The sequence below is a fragment of the Nicotiana attenuata genome, unplaced genomic scaffold (genome assembly GCF_001879085.1).
Source record: "Nicotiana attenuata strain UT unplaced genomic scaffold, NIATTr2, whole genome shotgun sequence".
Taxonomy (NCBI): domain Eukaryota; kingdom Viridiplantae; phylum Streptophyta; class Magnoliopsida; order Solanales; family Solanaceae; genus Nicotiana; species Nicotiana attenuata.
Window position 1 is genome coordinate 47,626 of NW_017670643.1, and position 23,876 is coordinate 71,501.

Below are 23,876 nucleotides of genomic sequence, written 5' to 3' on the forward strand. Positions count from 1 at the left end.
GGATTTGACTGTTGCATTTGGGCTTCGTGCCGGCTATTCGAATCCTTCAGGGATTGCTATCGCTGATTTTGCATACTTTGCATATTGTTTAACCTCATTCCAAGGTTTTAAGTACTATTTTGCAAACTCAGCCCCTTTTCTCAGATTTGAAAACTTAAATGACATTTCAAATGATATTTTGGGCTGTGAATTACTGATTTAAAATGCCCAAGAGGCTTATAGTGATTTCTGGATACATGGTTGGCTCGGGCTGCACTCCGCAGCAGTACTATATTGATATTGAGGCCGAGGGCCTGGTTGGTGCAACGAGATGGCTTGATTATTTGCGCTTGGGCTGTAGGAGCCCCTCCAGAGTCTGTACACACCTCCAGTGAGTGCCGTCGACGATAAATATATATGGTTGGCTCGGACTGCACGCCGCAGTGGGTACCTGAGTGTACCGGCATATGCATTGCATTGCGTTCATGCATTATTACTTACCTGTTTTACCTGGCATGGTTCTTTCTGTACTATTATTTCATTGACTTGTTAGTTTTACTGTTAACGGTTTGGTACTGCCAGTTATAGTTTGCCTTGTGTTTTTCATTGATTTCTTATCTTCAGCCATTATTTATGTTTATTACTCACTGAGTCGGAGTACTCACCTTACTCCTTGCACCTTGTGTGCAGATCTAGGTGCATCACAGGCTGAGTGAGGATTATTTAGCGGCACAGCAGCATCGGGGAGCATTGAGGTAGTTGCATGGCGTTCGCAGCCTTCGTCTCTCCCTCCTATCTTTATTCTCTTTTATTCCGCATTTTCTCCTAGACAGACCGTATTAGGTGGAAACTCTATATTAGAGGCTCATGTTCGTGACACCGGGTCCTAGTTTGGGATTTATGTTTTCAGTATTGTGTTAAACTTCCGCGTATTGTTCAGTATTTCTAAATTTTTGATAAAAAAATGGCTTAGCTATTAATATCCGTGCTTTGAAATTATGAACCATCCAATGTGGGAAATATTGTTGAAACGTCGGGCTTGCCTAGCAATGTGTTGGGCGCCATCACGACCGGGGATTGGGTCGTGACAAGTTGGTATCAGAGCCTAGGTTACTTGGTCTCGCGAATCATGAGCCGGTTTAGTAGAGTCTCGCGGATCGGTGCGGAGACGTCTGTATTTATCCTCGAGAGGCTGCAGAACCTTTAGGAAAAACTTCATATTCTTGAAATTCTTGTCGTGCGACTCTGTTGATCCGAGAACTAAACTTCTGTATTCTATTCTCTCGCAGATGGCGAGAACTCGCGCTATCGGACGTGATGGACGACCACCAGTACCACCCACTAGAGGCCGTGGACGCAGTCGTGGTCGTGGTCGAGGCAGACCAGCGAGGGCAGCACCTGTTGATCCACCAGCTGCCCCAGTTCAGGACCAGCCTCCAGCTGTAGATGCTCCAGCAGCACCTGTGCAGGCACCAGCAGTGCCCATTGTGATTCCGGGTCTCCAGGAGGCCTTGGCTCAGATACTATCAGTTTGCACTGGCCTGGCTCAGGCCGTCTCAGCCACTACTGCAGCAGCTACTTCACAGACCGGGGGAGGCAATCAGACCCCCGCTGCTCGCACACCTGAGCAGGTTGTTCAGGGATTACAGACATCGGGAGCAGCCCCAGTTGCCCCAGTTGCACCAGTTGCCCCAGTTGCACCCGTTGCCCCAGTTGCACCAGTTGCACCAGCTCCAGACTATGTGGTTCCAGCTATGCCAGACGATGATCAGCGTCGTCTTGAGAGGTTCGGTAGGTTCCAGCCTCCGGCGTTCAGTGGTGCTGAGGGCGAGGATGCCCAGGGATTTCTTGATAAGTGTCAGCGTATGCTTCGCACTGTAGGGATCTTGGAGTCGAGTGGAGTGGCTTTTACTACTTTCCAGTTCTCAAGGGCTGCATTTACATGGTGGGAGGATTTGGAGAGGCGTAGGCCTGTTGGTGCAGCGCCCCTTACATGGCAGCAGTTCTCCACTCTCTTTCTGGAGAAGTACGTACCACAGTCTCGTAGGGAGGAGTTGCGTCGTCAGTTTGAGTGGTTGACTCGGGGGGACATGTCTATGACCCAGTACAAGATGAGATTTTCACAGCTAGCTCGTCATGCTACTTGGATGATCCCGACAGATCGGGAGAGGATTAGGAGGTTCGTAGATGGCCTCAACTATTCACTCCACATTTTGATGACCAGAGAGAGGATTTTGGGTGCCTCGTTTGAGGAGGTAGTTGATATTGCTAGTGATATTGAGACGGTTTGCCGTAGGGAGCGTGAGGAGAGGGAGGCCAAGAGGCCTCGAGGTTCAGGCAGTTTCAGTGGTGCTCCGTCTAGGGGTCAGTTCCAGCGTGGTAGAGGTCGTTCCTTCAGGCCTCCTCAGTCAGCTCGCCCAGAGTATAGTAGGGCGTCTTCAGGCCGTGGTCATCAGGGATTTCAGCAGGGCCAGCCTTCACTTAGTGCTCTTCCCGCACAGAGCTCTTCTCATGCCTCTTCAGCCCAGGGTTCTTCTGCAGCGAGGGGTTCCCTTCAGTCCCCTTCTCCAACACCAGGCAGTTGCTACGAGTGCGGTGAGTTTGGCCATATGAAGATGGAGTGTCCTCGGCGTCGTGGTGGCCGGTTTCAGCAGAGGGATCAGCCCTCGTCTTCTACTCCATCTACTTCAGCACCCTCCCAGTCAGATAGGGGTGGGGGCCAAGCAGCCAGGGGCCGCCCAGGGGTGGAGGCCGATCTGGCGGTGGCCAGGCTCGATTCTATGCTCTCCCAGACAGGAGGGACGTTGTTGCATCAAATGCTATTATCACAGGCATTATCTCAGTCTGCCACAGGGATGCCTCTGTCTTATTTGATCCCGGATCCACCTATTCCTATGTATCTTCATATTTTGCTCATCACCTAGGTACGACCCGAGGGTGTCTTGCTTTACCTGTTCACGTATCTACCCCGGTGGGTGATACTATTGTGGTAGACCATGTGTATCAGTCTTGTCTGGTGACTATTGGGGGTCTGGAGACCCGAGTTGATTTGTTGCTGTTGAGCATGGTAGATTTTGATGTTATTCTGGGCATGGACTGGCTATCTCCGTGCCATGCTATTCTGGACTGTCATGCCAAGACAGTCACGTTGGCTATACCGGGTGTTCCGAGGATTGAGTGGCGTGGCATGACTGACTATGTTCCTAGCAGGGTGATTTCTTTCCGAAAGGCCCAGCGGATGGTTGGGAAAGGTTGCCTATCATATTTGTCTTTCGTGAGAGATGTTGGAGCCGAGACTCCTAGTCTTGATTATATTCCCGTTGTGAGGGATTTCCCTGATGTGTTTCCTACAGACCTGCCGGGCATGCCACCGGACAGGGACATCGATTTTGGTATTGACCTGGTGCCGGGCACTCAGCCCATTTCCATTCCTCCATATCGTATGGCACCAGCGGAGTTGAAAGAACTAAAGGATCAGCTTCAGGAACTCCTAGATAAGGGTTTATTCGTCCTAGTGTGTCACCGTGGGGTGCACCGGTCCTATTTGTGAAGAAGAAGGATGGCACAATGAGAATGTGCATTGACTACAGGCAACTGAACAAAGTGACAGTGAAGAACAAGTATCCACTACCTCGTATTGATGATTTGTTTGACCAGCTCCAGGGGGCAAGGGTATTCTCTAAGATTGACCTCCGTTCAGGCTATCACCAGCTGAAGATCAGGGATTCAGATATTATGAAGACTGCCTTCAGGACTAGATATGGGCATTATGAGTTTCTGGTTATGTCTTTTGGGCTGACTAATGCCCCAGTAGCGTTCATGCATTTGATGAACAGCGTATTTCGGCCGTATCTGGATTCATTTGTGATTGTTTTTATTGACGACATCCTGGTATACTCGCGTAGCCAGGAGGAGCACGCGCGTCATTTGAGAGTGGTATTACAGAGATTGAGGGAGGAGAAGCTTTATGCAAAGTTCTCCAAGTGTGAGTTTTGGCTTGGTTCTGTGGCTTTCCTGGGGCACGTGGTGTCCAGTGATGGTATTCAGGTTGATCCAAAGAAGATAGAGGCGGTGTAGAGTTGGCCTAGACCGTCCTCAGCCACAGAGATTCGGAGTTTCCTCGGTTTGGCGGGTTATTATCGCCGGTTCGTCCAGGGTTTTTCATCTATTGCTTCGCCCTTGACCAAGTTGACGCAGAAGGGTGCACCATTCGTATGGTCGGGCGAGTGCGAGGAGAGCTTTCAGAAGCTCAAGACAGCTTTGACTACAGCTCCAGTATTGGTATTGCCATCAGCTTCAGGTTCTTACACTGTATATTATGATGCTTTGAGAGTGGGGATTGGATGTGTGTTGATCTAGGAGGGTAAAGTTATTGCATATGTTTCTCGTCAGTTGAAGCCCCATGAGAAGAACTATCACGTGCATGATTTGGAGTTGGCTGCTATATTTCACGCTTTGAAGATTTGGAGGCACTACTTATATGGCGTATCTTGTGAGGTATATACGGATCATCGCAGCCTTCAGCATTTGTTCAAACAGAAGGATCTTAATTTGAGGCAGCGGAGGTGGCTTGAGTTACTCAAGGATTATGATATTACCATTTTGTATCACCCGGGGAAGGCCAATGTGGTGGCCGGTTCTTTGAGCCGGAAGGCGGTCAGTATGGGTAGTTTGGCATACATTCCAGTTGGGGAGAGGCCCTTTGCAGTTGATGTCCAGGCTTTGGCCAATCGGATGGTGAGGTTAGATATTTCGGAGCCTAGTCGGGTGTTGGCTTGTGTGGTTTCTCGGTCTTCCTTGTATGACCGCATTAGAGAGCGCCGGTATGATGACCGGCATTTGCTTGTCCTTAAGGACAGGGTCCAGCATGGTGATGCCAGAGATGTGTCTATTGATGATGATGGCGTGTTGAGGATGCAGGACCGGATTTGCGTGCCCAATGTGGATGGGCTTCGGGAGTTGATATTAGAGGAGGCCCACACCTCGCGGTATTCCATTCATCCGGGTGCCGCGAAGATGTATCAGGACTTGAGGCAGCACTACTGGTGGAGGAAAATGAAGAAAGATATTGTGAGTTATGTAGCACGGTGTCTCAATTATCAGCAGGTGAAGTATGAGCATCAGAGGCCGGGTGGTGTACTTCAGCGGATGGATATTCCAGAGTGGAAGTGGGAGAGGATTACTATGGATTTTGTGAGTGGTCTCCCCCGTACCTCGAGGAAGTTTGATTGGATTTGGGTGATTGTGGATCGGTTGACCAAGTCCGCGCACTTCATTCTGGTGCGTACTACCTATTATTCGGAGCGGCTGGCAGGGATTTTCATCTAGGAGATTGTTCGGTTGCATGGGGTCCCAGTTTCTATCATCTCAGATAGGGGTACTCAGTTCACTTCCCAGTTTTGGAGGACTTTTCAGCGGGAGTTGGGTACACAGATGGAGTTGAGCACAGCGTTTCATCCTCAAACGGACGGGCAGTCCGAGCGTACTATCCAGATATTGGAGGACATGTTGCGTGCCTGTGTTATTGATTTTGGAGGTTCTTGGGCTGAGTTCTTGCCACTTCCAGAGTTTGCTTACAACAACAGCTACCAATCCAGTATCCAGATGGCGCCATATGAGGCCTTATATGGGAGACAGTGTAGATCTCCGGTTGGTTGGTTTGAGCCTAGCAAGGCTAGACTATTGGGGACAGAATTGGTCCAGGATGCCTTAGAGAAGGTGAAAGTGATCCGGGAGAGACTTCGTACAGCTCAGTCGCGTCAGAAGAGTTATGCGGACCGGAAGGTTCGAGATGTATCCTATATGGTGGGCGAGAAGGTCTTGTTGAAGGTTTCGCCCATGAAGGGCGTTATGAGGTTTGGAAAGAAAGGGAAGTTGAGTCCACGGTTCATTGGGCCTTTTGAGGTACTTAGGAGGATTGGGGAGATGGCCTATATGCTTGCTTTGCCACCCAGCTTGTTGGGGGTTCATCCGGTATTCCATGTTTCTATGCTCCGGAAGTATGTTGGGGACCCGTCTCATGTGTTAGACTTCAGCACGGTTCAGTTGGATGATGATTTGACCTATGATGTGGAGCCAGTGGCTATTTTGGGTCGTCAGGTTCGGAAATTAAGATCAAAGGATATAGCTTCGGTGAAGGTGCAGTGGAGAGGTCGGCCCGTGGAGGAGGCTACCTGGGAGACCGAGCAGGAGATTCGGAGCAGATATCCCCACCTATTTGAGGCTTCAGGTATGTTTCTTGCCCCGCTCGAGGACAAGTGTTTGTTTAAGTTGGGGAGGATGTGACGACCCGACCCATCGTCTCATGTGTTACCGCCCCGTTTTCCCCATTTATTGCTTCTTCATGTTTCGTTATCGGCATTTGGTGTGTTAGAGTTGAATTGGTTTGGTTTTGGTAGAAAATGAGACGCTTAGTCTCTTTAAGGAAGGCTTATTTTGGAAAAGTCAACCGGAGATTGACTGTTTAGTTAGAGGCCTCGGATGTGATTTCCGGTGATTCGGTTAGCTTCGGGGATGATTTGTGACTTAGGAGTGCGATCGGAATTGATTTTGGGGGTCCGGTGTAGAATTAGGCTTGAATTGGCGAAGTTAGTATTTTGGCGAATTCCGGTTGGTAGGTGAGATTTTGATCCGGAGGTCGGAATGGGATTCCAGGAGTTGCAGTAGTTCCGTTAGGTGATTTTGGATGTGTGTGCAAAATTTCAGGTCATTCGGAGGTGTTTTGGTCGGGTTTTTGATCAAATGCGTATTTTGGAAGTTTTGAAGAAACTTAGGCTTTAATCTGATGTGATTTAATGATTTAGCGTTGTTCGATGTGTTTTGAAGATTGGAACAAGTTTGAATAATGTTTTAGGATGTGTTGGCGCTTTTGGTTGAGGTCCCGGGGGCCTCGGGGTGATTTCGGGTGGTCAATCAGACCAATTTTGGACTTTAAAAGTAGTAGATTTTCAGCTGTTGGTATTGCAGAGATTTGCCCTTCGCGTTCGCGTGGGTGATGTCGCAAACTCGTAGAGGAAATGTGAGGGCTTGGGAATTTGGTCTTCGCGTTCACGTGGAAGAGGGCCGCGTTCGCAAAGTTCTGGAAGGCAAAGCATCGCGTTCGCGTTGGTGGTAACGCGTTCGCGTAGAAGGGAATCAAGGCCTTATGAAATTGTTCAATGCGTTCGCGTCATAGGGCACGCGTTCGCGTAGTTAAAGTTTCTGAAGCATCGCGTTCGCGGCTTGGGCACCGCGTTCGCGTAGGGTTAATTCCTGGTCAATATTTTCTGGTCATCGCGAATGCGGGGGTGTTGACCGCGTTCGCGTAAGGTAAATTGCACCTGGGCAGAAGGGTTTTTAAATCATATCATCCACGAGCTTGGTAAATTTGATATGTATGGACTCGTGGCGAGACGACGAATCCGGTGATGTGAATTTTGTAATTTTTCGCGAAGTGGGCCCGGGGCTCGGGTTTTGCCAACTTCGTGATTTCGATGTTTTTCGAGTCTTTTCGATTGGGTTATGTTTCTTTGGCCTATTGTAATGTATTCCTTGTGGTTTTGATCAGATTTGACGCGCGAGGAGGTCGATTCGAGAGGAAAAGGCATAGCGAGCTAGACTTTGGGCCGGCTTGAGGTGAGTAATAGGTGTAAACGATGAACTGAGGGTTTGAAACCCCGAAATTTCACATCGTAGCGCTATATTGAGGCGAGGCACGCGCTCTATGACGAGTGCGGGGTCGTTTGTTATTGGGGATTGTGACATGGTCCGTCCCGGTGATGTTTTACTGTGTTTTTCTACTAGAACTCATTGGAAATCATCGTTACTTGGATTTGACTGTTGCATTTGGGCTTCGTGCCGGCTATTCGAATCCTTCAGGGATTGATATCACTGATTTTGCATACTTTGCATATTGTTTAACCTCATTCCAAGGTTTTAAGTACTATTTGGCAAACTCAGCCCCTTTTCTCAAATTTGAAAACTTAAATGACATTTTAAATGATATTTTGGGCTGTGAATTACTAATTTAAAATGCCCAAGAGGCTTATAGTGATTTCTGGATACATGGTTGGCTCGGGCTGCACGCCGCAGCAGTACTATATTAATATTGAGGCCGAGGGCCTGGTTGGTGCCACGAGATGGCTTGATTATTTGCGCTTGGGCTGTAGGAGCCCCTCTGGAGTCTGTACACACCTCCAGTGAGCGCCGTCGACGATAAATATATATGGTTGGCTCGGATTGCATGCTGCAGTGGGTACCTGAGTGTACCGGCATATGCATTGCATTGCGTTCATGCATTATTACTTACCTGTTTTACCTGGCATGGTTCTTTCTGTACTATTATTTCATTGACTTGTTAGTTTTACTGTTAACGATTTGGTACTGCCAGTTATAGTTTGCCTTGTGTTTTTCATTGATTTCTTATCTTCAGCCATTATTTATGTTTATTACTCACTGAGTCGGAGTACTCACTTTACTCCCTGCACCTTGTGTGCAGATGTAGGTGCATCACAGGCTGAGTGAGGATTATTTAGCGGCACAGCAGCATCGGGGAGCATTGAGGTAGCTGCATGGCGTTCGCAGCCTTCGTCTCTCCCTCCTATCTTTATTCTCTTTTATTCCGCATTTTCTCCTAGACAGACTGTATTAGGTGGAAACTCTGTATTAGAGGCTCATGTTCGTGACACCGGATCCTAGTTTGGGATTTATGTTTTCAGTATTGTGTTAAACTTTCGCGTATTGTTCAGTATTTCTAAATTTTTGATTAAAAAATGGCTTAGCTATTAATATCCGTGCTTTGAAATTATGAACCATCCAATGTGGAAAATATTGTTGAAAGGTCGGGTTTGCCTAGCAATGTGTTGGGCGCCATCACAATCGGGGATTGGGTCGTGACATAGAGAATCAACTAACAAATTTAACAAAATTAATACGACTTCAAATTAGCATCTATAATCATGACAGCGGCGGGGCTTTTCTAGCGGAAAAGATAAAAGGTATAATGTCACATTGAAAATCAAATAATTAAATATCTACGAACAAAAATCAAGCCTCAAATGGCACAAAGACAAACAAAAGTTTGGTATGAACAAAACAATAAGTAATTACAAAAGGATTAAGCTTAGTGGTTGTCTAACCATATTAAAGCATTACAACGCACGAACCTTCGCCGAAGAGAATAAGTTGATCATTAACCATCTGTTTCTTCAATAGGGTATGTGCACCTTTATGTTTAAATAGGAGTATAATTTTTCAGTAAACCAAAGGCTAAATAAATTTGAAAAAGGACGTTTAGTAACAATTCAAAAATGGCAAAGATCAGTTATTGCTATAGATATCTGCAGCTACTTGGCTTGGCAGACTACTATTGAAATTTGGTATAGGATATTTCCAAAATAGCAGCGTCACTAACCTAGTTAACACTCACAAAATAAAAATACAAAGTTCCAATGGACAAAGGAATGTGAGCAGAGCTTTAGGAACCCAAAACATGTTTAACAACTACCCTAGTATTAGCCTTACCAACAGGTTTTGGAGGACTCGCAATATTTTTTTGATGCTTTAAGGATGAATTAGGATGTGTTCTTATGCATATAATCGTGTTATATCCTACGCTTCGAGACAATTCAAGCATGACCTACACTATCTTACTCATGATTTAGAGTTAGTTGCAATGGTTTTGGCTTTGAAAGTTTGGAGGCATTACTTATACTGCAAAACTTGTGAGATTTATACTGACTAGAAGAGCTTAAAGAATATTTTTCAGCGCAGGCATCTAAATCTTCGGCAGTTTTGGTAGATGAAACTACGCAATGACTATGATTGTTTTATTTGGTATCGTTATGGAAAGTCCAATATTGTGGCTGATGCATTGAGCAGAAAAATCTATGAGCGATTTGGCACATAAGGTTTTGTCAAAAAGACTTTTGGCTTAAAATATGAAGAGACTAAATGATACTTGTATCAAGTTTAGTATGGAGAATTAAGAGACATTGTTGGCTAGTAATAAAGCCAAGTCTTCACTAGTGGAACACATAAAGTTCACTGAATATAAAGATGAGCGATTATGTAATATCGAGATGAGACCTTAGCTAGTAGAAGCAAGAATATGACTATTGATAGTGATGGTATTCTTCGACTAAGTAGCAGGTTATGTGTATCAAATATAGATGGATTAAGACAAGTTATTCTTGAGGAGCTCACTACTCTAGATACACTGTACATTTAGGGTCCGATAAGATGTACCATATCTAGAAGAAAATTGTATTAGGGAGAAATGAAAGGGAAAAGGTTTTTTTTTCCTGTTTCTAACTATTTGACTTGCTACCATGTCAAGGCAAGAATTTGCGACTTGCAAGACCACTACAACAACTCGAGTTCCAAAGTGAAAATGAAATAGAATTTAGTGAACTTTGTGACAGACACCTCAAACAATTAGAAGTTACGATTATATTTGGAAAATTGTAAATTGACTTATATAGTAGGCACACTTCTTGCTAGTCAAAACTTCTTACAATGAGTTGAAATATGCACAAATACATAAATGAAAAATTGTCCGAGTCCATAGGTTCTATTATTCACCATTCCTTATAGAGAATCAAAATTTAGCGCACGCCTTGAAGATCTTTTCAAGAAGCGTTGGTACACGAATAGATCTTATTACTGCATTACATCAACGGACAGACGGGAAGTCTGAACGTACTATAAAGATCTTGGAGGATATGTTGAGAACATGTATTCTTGAATTTGGAGGTAATTGGGATGCTTATCTACTTTTAGCTGAAATTTCCTACACAAATAATTTTCAGTCTAGCATTCAGATGGCACGGTACGAAGCATTATATGGTAGGAGATGTCGTTCTCCTATTAGATGGTTTGAAGCTGGTGAAACTAACTAATTGAGACCCGACTTAGTACAAGAAGCTATTGATAGGGTCAAATTGATATTGCTCAAAGCTCAAATCAGACAAAAGTCTTATGTAGATAAGAGAAGAAGAGATTTAGTATTCACAATTGGGGATAGAGTGTTCCTATGAGTCTCCCCTATGAAAGGCGTGATGCGATTCGGGAAAAGACATAAGATGAGTTCGAGGTTTATGTATCCGTACGAGATACTTGAACGAGTAGAAGCTATGGCTTATTGTTGGCACTTTCTCCTAGGTTGTGCTAAGAAAATGTATAATAGACTTCTCTCAAGTGCTTGAAGCACCGACTATACCGCTCGATGAGAAGTTGACTTACGAGGTGGAACCGGTGGCTATTGTTGATAGACAAATAAATAATAACAAAACTACGGTCAAAAGAAATAGTGTTTATGAAGGTCTTATGGAGAAATCATACAGTTGAAGAAGCTACATGGGAAGTGGAAGATGCTATATGAGTCAAGTATCCTCACTTATTTCAGTCTACAGGTAGGCACTTGATTTAAATTCGGGGACCGAATTTCATAAGGTGGGGAAAATGTAATACTCGATACTTAAGTTAGGACAGTCATTATCCTAATAAATAAAAGAAAAAAAGAATTGCATGGGCCAAGGCCCATCCTATTAACACATGACGGGATTTAGGGATTGAGAAACCCAACTCCAAACTTAAAGAAACAAAAGGAGTAGTTGCTGGAACACAACTACTTGGACATCAACGTTATTGACAAGCAAGTGAGGAAAGGAAATTGTTGGCAGTAAAATTTTCAATTAAAGGAAGAAAGATTGGACATATATAGCAGCTTCAACTGAAAACTATACTTCGGCAAAAAAAAAAAGGTTAGTTTTTCTGTTCTGTTGATTCTTCTTTAGTTTCTGGTGGATTCCTTTAAACTCCGATTTCTGTGTATGAAATTTTATCGGGTATTGAAAATTTCATACAAAAAAAGGGATATTGTGGACAATAATATTTAAGTTTCGAATTATATACATGATTAAGGAAATTGAATTGTACAGGGAATAAACTATATAAATTGCCTTTTCATTTAAAAGATTTTGGACTAGTCTAAATTACCCATAGCATGGGTAAATATAGTTCGGTAAAATTGATGATAAAATATTAAACTTGGAGGATTGGGTATCCTAAATTAGTGATGAATTTAGCCTAAATGAGGCAATTAACACGAGATCGGTGTTGATGTGGTTATAGATTGGTTGAAGAGAGTCGTACGGATCGTTCGAGGTGACAAGTTTGGTATTTCGCATGAGTACTGTGAGTTGTAATCTTACCGCAATTTGTGTTTTCATAACCTACATGGTTTATATACGATTTTGAAAAATAAATGTGTTACCGATGCTTTAAAATTGCATGTGGGACAAGTCCTTTACTTAATATGGTACCGAACAGTTACTTGAGATGTTTAGCAGTTAATCTAAATGTTTTAACCATTACTAGCTATGTTTTACCGTTACTTGAGATGTTGCAGGTTTAAATTATTATCATTGTTACTAGATATGCTTTACTGTTACTTGAGACATGCTTACCGTTACCGAAATAAAATTTCAAGATTTGATAAGAAATTATATGCCCTTTATTATTTTAAAAATGCTTTTGTACGAGTATTTACTGTTTACAAGAAAGAGTATAAATGGGAGGAGACTTTGAAGGATCCCGTAGCTAACGGCGGGTTCGTTAGACCTGGTGCACCTTGTATTTACCGAGTACAGTTATAGCCCTCGCTAGTGGGAAGGTAGAACTAACATAGTTACAGTTTTCCCTCGAGTAGGGACCTGCCGTTTTATTTGACTCCTTTTACGAAGGGATCCACACAGTGATACAGATACATGATCCTTTCTTGGAAACCTCCCAAACATAAGGAATTGATATGATACAGTGCTTACCGAGTTTATTACCGAATTATTAAATTGATTTCTGTTACAGGAAATACATAATGGGACCGATTATTCTTACCGTTTTGAAAGGGCATTTTATTTTTATGACAATTTCTGAATTTTATTATACAAGCATGTATTTCTGACTTGTCCCCAATCAAAAACGGTTGTGGTTAAGTGTTATTACTCATTGAGCTAGCGACTCATTCCCCGCTAATTTTTTTTACAGAGACAGCAGTTGACGCAGGCGAGGATTTCGTTAATTAGAGCGCACAGGTTGATAGTTTTCGGTGAGCCTCGCATTTGTTCGCGTGGGCAAAGTTTTTTATTTATTTTATGGTCTTTATTTAAACTCTTAGAGTCGCTCCATAGTCATTGTTTTAGTGTCATGAGTATTCTTTTGTTATGATAGTCTTATGTTGAGTATCGCTCTCATTTATCAAAGTTGGAGATAAATTAATATTTCTAGTGGTTAGTTGGTGGTTTAGTTATGATGGAGACTTGTATTGGTTAATTGACAAGTTGTCAATTGTTTGGTATGATATTAGGATGTTTGGTTGCTGATTTAAGATAGGAAATTTTTTGGGATAGTCCAAAAACAGGGAAAACTCTGTCCGATTTTCTGTAAAATTACCGATGAGGCTTACTTGGGAGCACTTGCTCCTAAGCGCCTGTCACAATCCTAAATTGGATCGTGACAGTACACCTTTATGTTTAAATAGGAGTATAATTTTTCAGTAAAACAAAGGCTAAATAAATTTGAAAAAGGACGTTTAGTTGCTTATTAAAAAGACACAATCTTTCAAAAAGGACACATCAAATCAAATTAGATGTTTTCTTCTAAATTAAAATTATTATTAAACTATATTTTTATAAGTAAGATATTTAAATTATTTAAAAGGGTATTTATATAATTTGACTTTTAATTAAGGGCTTCCCACTTTTATTATATATATATATATATATATACACACACACACACACTAACTAGCAGTGTAGCACCTAACCTTCATGTGTCACGGGAAAGGAGTGTTGAGTGTGCGAATAAAGTTTAAATTGGTAATTGAAAAGATTGAAAGCATACATATAAGGTATATGAATCTCTTAATAATGTGAGGCTTTTTGGAGAAAACATTAAAACTAGTATCAGAGCCTAGGTTCGAGAAGAATATGATGAAGACTGATAAATACTCTGACCATGCGGGTAACATTGAGCCGTTTTAGTCCAACAATTAGTATCAAGGTCGAGGTTCAGCAGGACGAGTATGGTGATGGCAGATAAATACTCTAACGATATGGGTGGCATACAAATTCCTATATTGGTAGCTGAAAAAATATGTTGGGAGCCTACGTATAAGATATAAGCTTAATCTCTTAATAGCTTGACACTTTTTGGGAAAAACCCTATAAACTTGGCCAAAATAGACAATATTATATTCCAGGCCGGTGAACAATAGGGGTGTTCATAAAAACCCGAAAAATCGAACCAAACCGAAAACCAAACCAAACCGACCAAAAAAACCGATACTTTTTAGGTTTGGTTTGGTTTTGGTTTTGAATTTTAAAAACCGATCAAATTTGGTTTGGTTTTGGTTTTAATAAAAAAATAACCGAAAAAAATCGAACCAAACCGACTATAAAAGTAGCTATTTAAATTTATTATTACACCTATATATATGTATTTTTATATAAAGTTTCTAAATTTTTATCGTACATATTAGTCGTTTGTATTTTTAGTCTAGTTCTTTGCTATTATAATAATCTAATTCTTTGCCTTTACATTCTAGTTTGATTGGTAGTTTTCTTTTGCTAAGTACAAGAATTTATTTTATGATAAAAATAATAAAATTTTAATTGAGTACTTAAATTATTCATCACTATTTACTTCAATTATCATCAATATATCTTGGTAAATGATAGATTTCTCAAAGAGCAATTGATTTGATAGTGTTACGTTGAAAATATAGTCATCGGAATATGTATTTGGTAGTGTATATCTCATATTTAAGAAAAAAACCGATAAATAACCGAAAAAACCGAAAAAACCGACAAAAACCGAATCGATAAAAAACCGACTTAATTGGTTTGGTTTGGTTCCAATATTTGAAAAACCGACTTACTTGGTTTGGTTTCTTTTTAGGAAAAAACCGACCCAAACCGATCCATGAACACCCCCGGTGAACAAGGAGGATTTCTTTCTAAGAGATTTGGGAATCCGTGAGAAAGCAGAAGATCTGAAGAAATCTTTCAACAACCCCATTGAGATTATCAGAACTGAAAAAAATGCACATGAGAGTGAAATAGAACGGTACTGAGCTAATTAGGGTCCACCAAATTTTGTCTGGGACAATCTGAAAATTTGTATGGTTTAGTTAAGTACCTCGTTAGCTGGGCTCCTTGGGGCATGGAGGCCACCTTTTTCCATTCTTTACATTTCTTTTTTTGCCATTAATTGCAAAAAGAATCAAGAATCTTCCCAATTTTGTGCTCAAGAATCTTGCTTTTAGCCTACACACAAGTTGGAATTAGGCAACCGCAAAGAGTCACCTAGGCCTTTGGCCTCTCTAAACTGTAAAGTTGAGTTCCTCTAATCTCTTTAGTACATGCTACAGTTGTTTTAAGGACAAAAAGACATTAGCAGGACAAGCACTTAGTCCCAATTCCCAAACAAACAGTATAGTACAAAATGTGTAGGTAAGTACGAAGGTGCATAGGTACCACTTGGACTCTCCTAAAAATTCTTTAATTAAAGGTTTTTGTCTAACTGCTTAAACGTACTTTTTAAGTTACCATTATTACAAAACACATAGTACGTTTCTTAGGTAGCTCTTGAGCTTCCGAAGGGTAATATAAAGTTTTAAATGTAAAGCTTATTAGGGCTACTGAGTTTTAATTTCTTTTCTCACAAAGGAAAAGGGCAGCGTACGCTTTCATAATATCATCTCATAACGTGAAGGGTCTTGGAGTGAGAAAAAATATTAAGGTATATACAAAACATAATGCAGTTGCCAGGCTGGTAAGGTTACATTCTGCGAGAGATATATGTAAGAATAAATTATGCGATTGGGTACCTTTCGGTCTAAAGCTTCTTTTGGTCGTAATGATTATTTTTGCTATTAAAAAAATAGACAAATGTGTATTAAAGTATTCACAATGAAGCTACTTAGAATGTGTACTTGACTGTCCCCTAATATTCTTGTATGGTACGTTAAACTAGAAAAAAAGTCGGTAACATTTTATAATTAGAACGGAAAAGGCCCAAATACCCCCCTGAACTTTACGATAAGTTCCAAATACCCCTCTCGTTAAAAATTTGGCCCAATCCCAACCCTACCGTTACACTAATGGCCTATATACCCCCTTTATTTCAAACGTTTGCCACTGTGGATAAATTATCCACTCAAAAGTAGCCATGTGGAAATTAATATCAAAATAATCATTTTATTTTAATGTCCAACCCATACCCACTAACCCAACCCGTTACCTGACTAACCCGACCCATAAAATACAACCCGCCTCTTAAAAAACGTTACCCTTTACTTCTGCTTGGGTAAAATCAATTACCAAACTCCATGTTACCCTTTTGGTCGACTCCCCCAAAAATTCCGCCATCTCTCTGAAGCTTAATGAAGGTGGGTGCTGCTGAAACTCCATACCTATATAAAAGAAGATCTTCTTGTCAAGGTAAGTTTCTTTAGCTTCTTTTTTGTTACATTTTACTGTTGGGTCTAGGTTTTAGGTTTAAAATCGTTTTAACATGTACTTTGGGTCGAGTTAATATTTGTCTGTTTAAAAGCATTATATATGTATGTTTCTTGCTGGATTTTGTTTATTCTTGTATTTTTGTTCGGGATTTGGTGGGTCTTTGGTTGTCCCGATTCTGATGTTTGTCTTTTAGTGTTTTTTTATTCTTTTTTTTTTTTGTCTTTATCCGTATATGTTTGTTTATTGCTAGATTTTTGTTTATTCTCATATTTTTTGTTGGGATTTGGTGGGTCGGCTGTCCCGAAATCAGATTTGCTTTTAAGCTTTTTTATTTCATGCTTTATCTTTATACCTATATTTTATGATGTGGTCCCTTTTCCGTTGTTTTTTTTTTCTAGCTTTCGAAGGATGATTTCAGAGGTTGATGTTGAGGTTGGCACAGATTGTGAACATAGTCTTGGTTCAGATGGTGGTGAATATGAACCTTCAGATGGTGGGGAGTATGATTCTGATGAAATGGAGGGTATTAGCAATGAAAGGAGGAGGGTTTTAGATGATAGGTTGGAAAACTATAAGGAGTTGAAGCTAGGTATGTCATTTAAGGACATGAATGAAGGCAGAAAGGCTGTAAATTTCTATGCTTTAGCTAACAAAAAGGCTTTGAAGTTGATTAAATATGAAAAAGTAAGAACCAGGTATGCTTGTCAAGAAGGGTGTCCCTTTAGGTGTCTAATTTCTGAAGATGGGAAAACTGGTGGGTTCACGATTAAAACTTGGAAGGATACACACACATGTGATGATGCCTTTAAGAATCCTAGAGCTGATGCAGCCACATTAGCTCAGTATTTTAAGAGTAAGGTCCAAAATAACCCTAAATACATGATTAAAGATATGAGAGGTGAGCTTGAGCATGATTTGAAGTTAAATGTGAGTAGATCCAAATTGAAAAGGGCTAAGAATTTGGTTCTTCAGAAACTAGAGGGTAGTTTTATAGATGACTACAACAAACTTGAGGCATACTGCCAAGAACTTAGAATGTCTAATCCGGAAAGTGATGTAGTCATAAATATCTCCAAAGATGCACTAGCAGAAGGTAAGAGAAAATTTTTGAGAATGTACTTATGCTTTAATGCTTTGAAGCAAGGCTGGAAAAATGGTTTGAGACCATTAATTGGAGTAGATGGTACATTCTTAAAGGGTAGAACCAAGGGTCAGTTATTGGTTGTATTAGGACAAGATTCCATGAATCATTTCTACCCACTAGCATGGTCTGTGGTGGACAAGGAAACAAGCAGGACTTGGAGTTGGTTCATGGAGCTGTTGAAGTTGTCTTTGGAGCTTAAAACTGGTGCAGGAATCACATTCATATCAGATATGCAAAAGGTAAATAGTTCTGAATTTCTTACATTCTATATTTTAAAGTATATGATGGTTTGCACTAATAGTCTAATATTTCTTTTATTCTCTGTTTTGTAATTCATTTCACAGGGCTTGTTGGATGCTGTTAGCACAGTACTAGCTGAGGCTAACCATATGTACTGTGTGAGACATATTGAGGCCAATTGGTGCAAAAAATGGAGAAGTGGTGAAATGAGAAAGTTGTTATGGTGGTGTGCATGGAGTTCATATGATGAGGAGTTTAAAGACCAATTGAAAAAATTAGAGGATCTGTCAGAAGATGCTGCAAAGGATATCTTAAAGTATCCTCCAAGGGCATGGTGCAGGGCTTATCTTGATACCCAATGTAAGAATATGATGGTTGATAACAACTTCACTGAGTCGTTTAATGTCTGGATTCTTGAGGCTAGAGGAAAACCAATTATCAAAATGTTGGAGGACATAAGAGTGAAAGTGATGGTGTTGTTAGGAGACAATGAGGCTAAGGTGAGGAGTTGGAATGCAAAATATAGTCCAGCTTGCTTGAAGTTGTATAGTGATTGGAAGGGCATATCACATGATTGTAAAGTCATATTCAATGGAGATTGAGGATATGAAGTGTCTGAAGGAATTGATAGACATACTGTCAATCTACAACAGAGAAGGTGTACATGTAGGTTATGGGATTTATCTGGCCATTCCTTGCCCTCATGCAATAAAGGCAATGATGCATAAGGGAGTAGAGCCTGGTGGTGAAATCTATTGTGGTATAGTAAAGAAGCATATTTGCTAACATAAGGAAAAGCTTCAGCCTGTTAGGGGTCAGCAGTTCTGGAAAGTTGAACCTTCACAAGCCATGTTACCTCCTGATACTGTGAAGCAAGTTGGCAGACCCAAAGTGAAGAGAAATAGGGAACCGGATGAGGCAAGAAAAAGGATAGGGGAGTGGAGTCAGTCAAGGAAGGGTACGCAAATGACATGTAGTAATTGTGGTGAGCCAAACCACAATGCAAGGGGTTGTTACAAGGTAATATTTTTCCATATTGTTTGATTAAATAACAATAGTACTTAAATTGACTTTATTTTTTTTTACTTGTTAATAGCCTAAGGCTGCTGCAACTCAAGAAGATGCTGCAATGGAGAGTGACAATGAAGATGTTGGACCATTTGCTGCCTTCCAAGCTGCAAGCTGCAATGCTGATGTTGGACCATTTGCTGCTACCCAAGAGTTTACACCATATGGTCAGGAAGTTGACAATGAAGAAGATCCTCCACTTAGGCCAATGATTGTTTCAGAAACACAATCAAGGATTGAGAGGGGTAACCTAAGAGGACCTACTACTGGTGTAAGGAAAATTAAGTTTGCTGGAGATCACACTGGGCTTCGACACCTACCAATCTTCCTTATTCTCCAGCTAAGCTGACATGGAAGGGAAAAGCTGCAATCTCATCAAGCCAAGTCCAACTTGAGGCAAGAAAGAGAAATATCAAGATGATGGCAACAAATGGCAAAGGCAAACGAGTTGCACTTGATGATGAAGATCTTCTTTGAAGACAATTGTTATGTTTTTTGTTAGTTAAACAATTTGCTAAGGCTGCTGTTAAGTTTTTGCAAAACAGCTGTTAAGTTTCTGCTGTTAAGTTTTTGCTAAGGCTGTTGTTAAGTTTTTGCTAAACAGCTGTTAAGTTTCTGTTGTTAAGTTTTTGCTAAACAGCTGTTAAGTTTCTGCTAAGGCTGCTGTTAAGTTTCTGCCAAACAGCATTTAAGTTTCTGCTGTTAAGTTTTTGCTAAGGCTGCTGTTAAGTTTCTGCTTTTTGTAATCTGCTTCTTATTGAATTCTGCAAAACAGTTACTCAATTTTCAGTGTTAATGTTCCATGTTCTTGATACTGCTGCTTCTTATTCTGCTGCTTCTTATTACCAGTTGCAACTTGTATTTGAACATGTTCACTTTAGTCTTTCTACAATCAGGTGAATTGCATTAACCGTTAAAAAAGTAACAGCTCTTTGAGAAGGGACTAAAACTGCACCAATTTGATAAGACTATCGGACTATTAGTGCATCATGTCAAATAGTTAGATTTTGAGACAAAGCTCAAAGATAGGGGGAAAATCTGGGCCTTTTCTCAACAAAATAACATAGCGGAGCAGCAAAACTAGCTTCACTTTGCCCATCATTCTTGCTTCTAGACCAAGAGAAAAAGCTACACATCTAAATTGTGATGGTACAAAACTACAAACGTAATAGCAACATACAAATGCTTCATACTTGACAAATTCTCAAATTCCCACTTGCCTGTTTTTGGAGCTTAGCAAATGATAGACTTAAATCACTTGAATCATAACATGACAATGGTGTAAAAGATGACGGTGGATAATTAGTACTGTTGGCTACAGACTCTTTTGTGTAAGCCAACATGTTTTCTAGTGTTTGGGATGACATTTTTGTTGAGACAGCAATAGAAAATACAAGAATAATCTAATATAATTTAGAAACTACTTCAATCATTCGTTAATCTCCTGTACATACTTCTTCATTGAAATAGATAGATGGCCAACTGCAGAATGCTACTTTGGAAAACTGCACGTCTAAACCATTGAAATGAAATAACTTAAACTTCATTCCAAAACATAAAACTTCATTCCAAAACATAAAACATAAATTAAACCTTAATCATGTCAATTATACATAAACCTTGTTTGAACATCGGTTACATAATCACTTAAATATGTCAAATACACCTAAACTTTGGTTGAGCTTAAGTTAGCTATTTCATCATCCAAGCACACATAAACCCAACTAAGCAACACCATACCATACCAATGATATTCCATTTTTTCGGACTACTTTTCTTCACAAACACTAAACCTCCATCAATTTTTTCCTTAGAAACATCATTGTCTCCTTTAACATTATCTAATTCCTTGAAATCTTCAATTTTTGCAACATCCGCTGCTAAGACGCTTTCAATCTCGACAACCTTCATCAGGAGAAGATTCCTTTCTCGTCTAAGAGCTTCATTTTCATTCTTTAAGTTGCTGATCAGTGTTGTAACTCTAAGAGGAAGTTCATCGTCTACCCATTCCCAAAACTTACATTTCTGTCCCTGCACAACAATTACAATAAAATTATTGATAATTTTTGTTTGCCGGCATTATTTACCTAAACAAAAATATACAAACAATTCTTATAAAATTTACCTTAGGCATTGAACACTTGTTAAATCGTCTGCCGGCATTATTTGGAGTCCAAGCAGTGAATTGGCTAGCAGCAACTCCAGAACAGCATTTCCTCCTCGAACCATATGATGAACTCGAAGATCCTTAGCTCATTTTTTTAGAATTGAATGGTGAAAGATGGTGGGGGTATGGAGTTTCAGCAGCACCCACTTCGATTGGATTTCTTGGCATTAGCAGAAAGATGGTGGAATTTGATTTTTGACCCTTTTCCCTTGTTTAAGAGACGATAATGGGGGTAGGGTTTTTTAAGAGGCGGGTTATATTTATGGGTCGGGTTAGTCAGGTAACGGGTTGGGTTAGTGGGTATGGGTTGGACATTAAAATAAAATGATTATTTTGATATTAATTTCCACATGACTACTTTTGAGTGGATAACTTATCCACAGTGTCAAACGTTTGAAATAAAGGGGGTATATAGGCCATTAGTGTAACGGTAGGGTTGGGGTTGGGCCAAACTTTTAACGAGGGGGGTATTTGGACCTTATCGTATTCAGGGGATATTTGGACCTTTTCCGTAATTAGAATTGTAAAGTTGTTCTTTTTAGTTGTCTATTTTAATTACTTAATATGCCAACTGTAATGATAAATTTTATAGATTGTAGTAATTCTTAGCTATTCACAAAATTAATTTCTAAGAGGGTAAAACTGATGACCAAAATTGTTTTTAAAAGGACTAAAGTGAAAAGTATAAAGAAGTTTCTGTAGATGTTCCAAAATACTAGAAGAGTACTGATGTAAGATATATACCCTTCAAAAGTTTAAGGAGTGGCCAGGGGAACTGGAAAAATAACATCGGCAATACAGTGTATTTTTGGAGCAACTAAGCGAATAGGAAGATCATGTCTATTGAATAATAAGACAACGCGTGGCAATAAATAGGTACAAAGTGAATGTTTGGTTTATAATTAGGCTACTTTGTCAAGCAAATCCAAGGACATCACACATTACACTAAACAATTACCAGGTGATTTTCGCCGGAATCACATTCCTTGTTTCTCATCCCAAACATATTTCCGAAATGACCTTTCTGTTCTGTCTTCTTAATGTCCTCAGGCATAAAGGTGCGACTAGATCTTTTCCCCCTTTTCTCCCTTGGGCTAATTCGAATAAATTTGAAAGAGTTTAAGTTGTATATATTAATAGTGAAAATAATTCTTTGTACTATGAGATCAAGAAAAAATAATTACAGGTGATCCTTTATAGAAAGTGAGATTATTAACCGGAAAAATAACATGTTAAATGACACTAATTGCCTAAAAAAAGTTAGACTGTTAGTGTATAAATAAGTTGAGTCCAACTAGAAAAGGGTCCCCGAATTTATTATGCAAGACGATGTGTGTGCGCATATATATATATATATATATATATATATATATATATATATATATATATATATATATATATATATATATATGGTTTCCTTAATGTTAAAAAAATAAAATAACACCCAAATGTATAGCCTAGTGGTCAATGACGTGGGAGTAGATGAACCATGAGTTTTAAAGATCCAAATCCCAATGGATGCGAAAAATACTAGTTAGTGATTTCAGTCCGTAACGACCCGACCGCTCGTTTTAAGAATTAACGCACAGATCCCCTATTAACTGCATTCCCCGTGTTTGTTTCTGCTATTCTGAGTTGCCGGGGGATTCGTTTTGTGTTTTGGAATGTTTTGGGACACTTAGTCCCTAAATGAGAGTTTTAGCCTTAGAATTTGGACCATAGTCGCAGCAGTGTGAAGACGGCCTCGGAATCGAATTTCGTTGGTTCCATTAGCTCCGTTGGATGATTTTGGGCTTAGGGGCGTGTTTGGATTGTGTTTTTGAGGTCCGTAGCTTAATTAGACTTGAAATGCCGAAAGTCGAATTTTTGAAGCTTCCGGTTCATTAGTGAGATTTTGATATCGGGGTTGGAATGGAATTCCGGAAGTTGGAGTAGGTCTGTTGTGTCATTTGGGACGTGTGTGCAAAATTTCAGGTAATTCGGATGAGGTTTGATAGACTTTTTGATCAAAAGCGGGAATTTGAAGTTTTGTAATCCTTAGGCTTGAATCCGATGGTGTTTTGATGATTCGATGTTATTTTGAGTGTTCCGAAGGGTGGTACAAGTTTGAATAGTGGTATATTACTTGTTCGTATTTTTGGTTGAGGTCCCGGGGGCCTCGAGATGATTTCGAAAGGTTGTCGGAAGAATTGGAAGTTGTTTGGAGCAGCATCAGTTGCTGATCTTCTGTCATAACAGCACATGCGATGCGGGACCGCAGGTGCGGAGGCACAGAAGCGACGTTGGCATCGCAGAAGCGGAAAAGGAGAGGGCCAGCAGGGACCGCAGAAGCGACGCCGCATCTGCGTAAAAGTGGTCGCAGGTGCGGAAGCTGGACTTTAATGAAAAAGTTGCAGGTTCGACTTGGTCTATGCAGAAGCGGGACTGCAGGTGCAGTCCCAGAGCCGCAAATGCGGTTCCACTGATCAGAAAAAGGGCAGAAACGTGGGTTTAGTGTCGAACCTTAGAAATTTGATTTGGCAGCTCGAGATTGGCGATTTTGGGAGAGATTTTCACCTGGGTATTTTGGGTAAGTAATTCTTACTCGGGTTTGATTAATTTCCACGAACCTATGCTTAAATTCATCCTTTAAATTCGAATTTAGGGGGAAAATTTGGAGAAAAATTGGAAAAGTTCTTAGGCCTAATTTTGGAGTTTTGATCAAGATTTTGATGTCGGATTGGAGTGATTTCTGTAGATATAAACTCGTGAGAGTGTGAGGATTCCGAATTTGTAAACT

At 40.5% G+C, this 23,876-nt stretch overlaps 1 protein-coding gene across 1 annotated transcript; it reads right to left on the bottom strand.

The window, feature by feature from the left end:
* Positions 1-20,443: 20,443 nt before the first annotated feature.
* On the bottom strand, positions 20,444-21,362 carry LOC109241835. The gene is made up of 2 exons (XM_019408651.1): positions 21,056-21,362; positions 20,444-20,961 (listed from the first exon to the last, which is right to left on the bottom strand). Exons 1-2 carry the CDS (start codon positions 21,062-21,064, stop codon positions 20,623-20,625), a joined length of 348 nt encoding a protein of 115 aa, XP_019264196.1. The 5' UTR covers positions 21,065-21,362; the 3' UTR covers positions 20,444-20,622.
* Between the last annotated feature and the right edge of the window lie 2,514 nt (positions 21,363-23,876).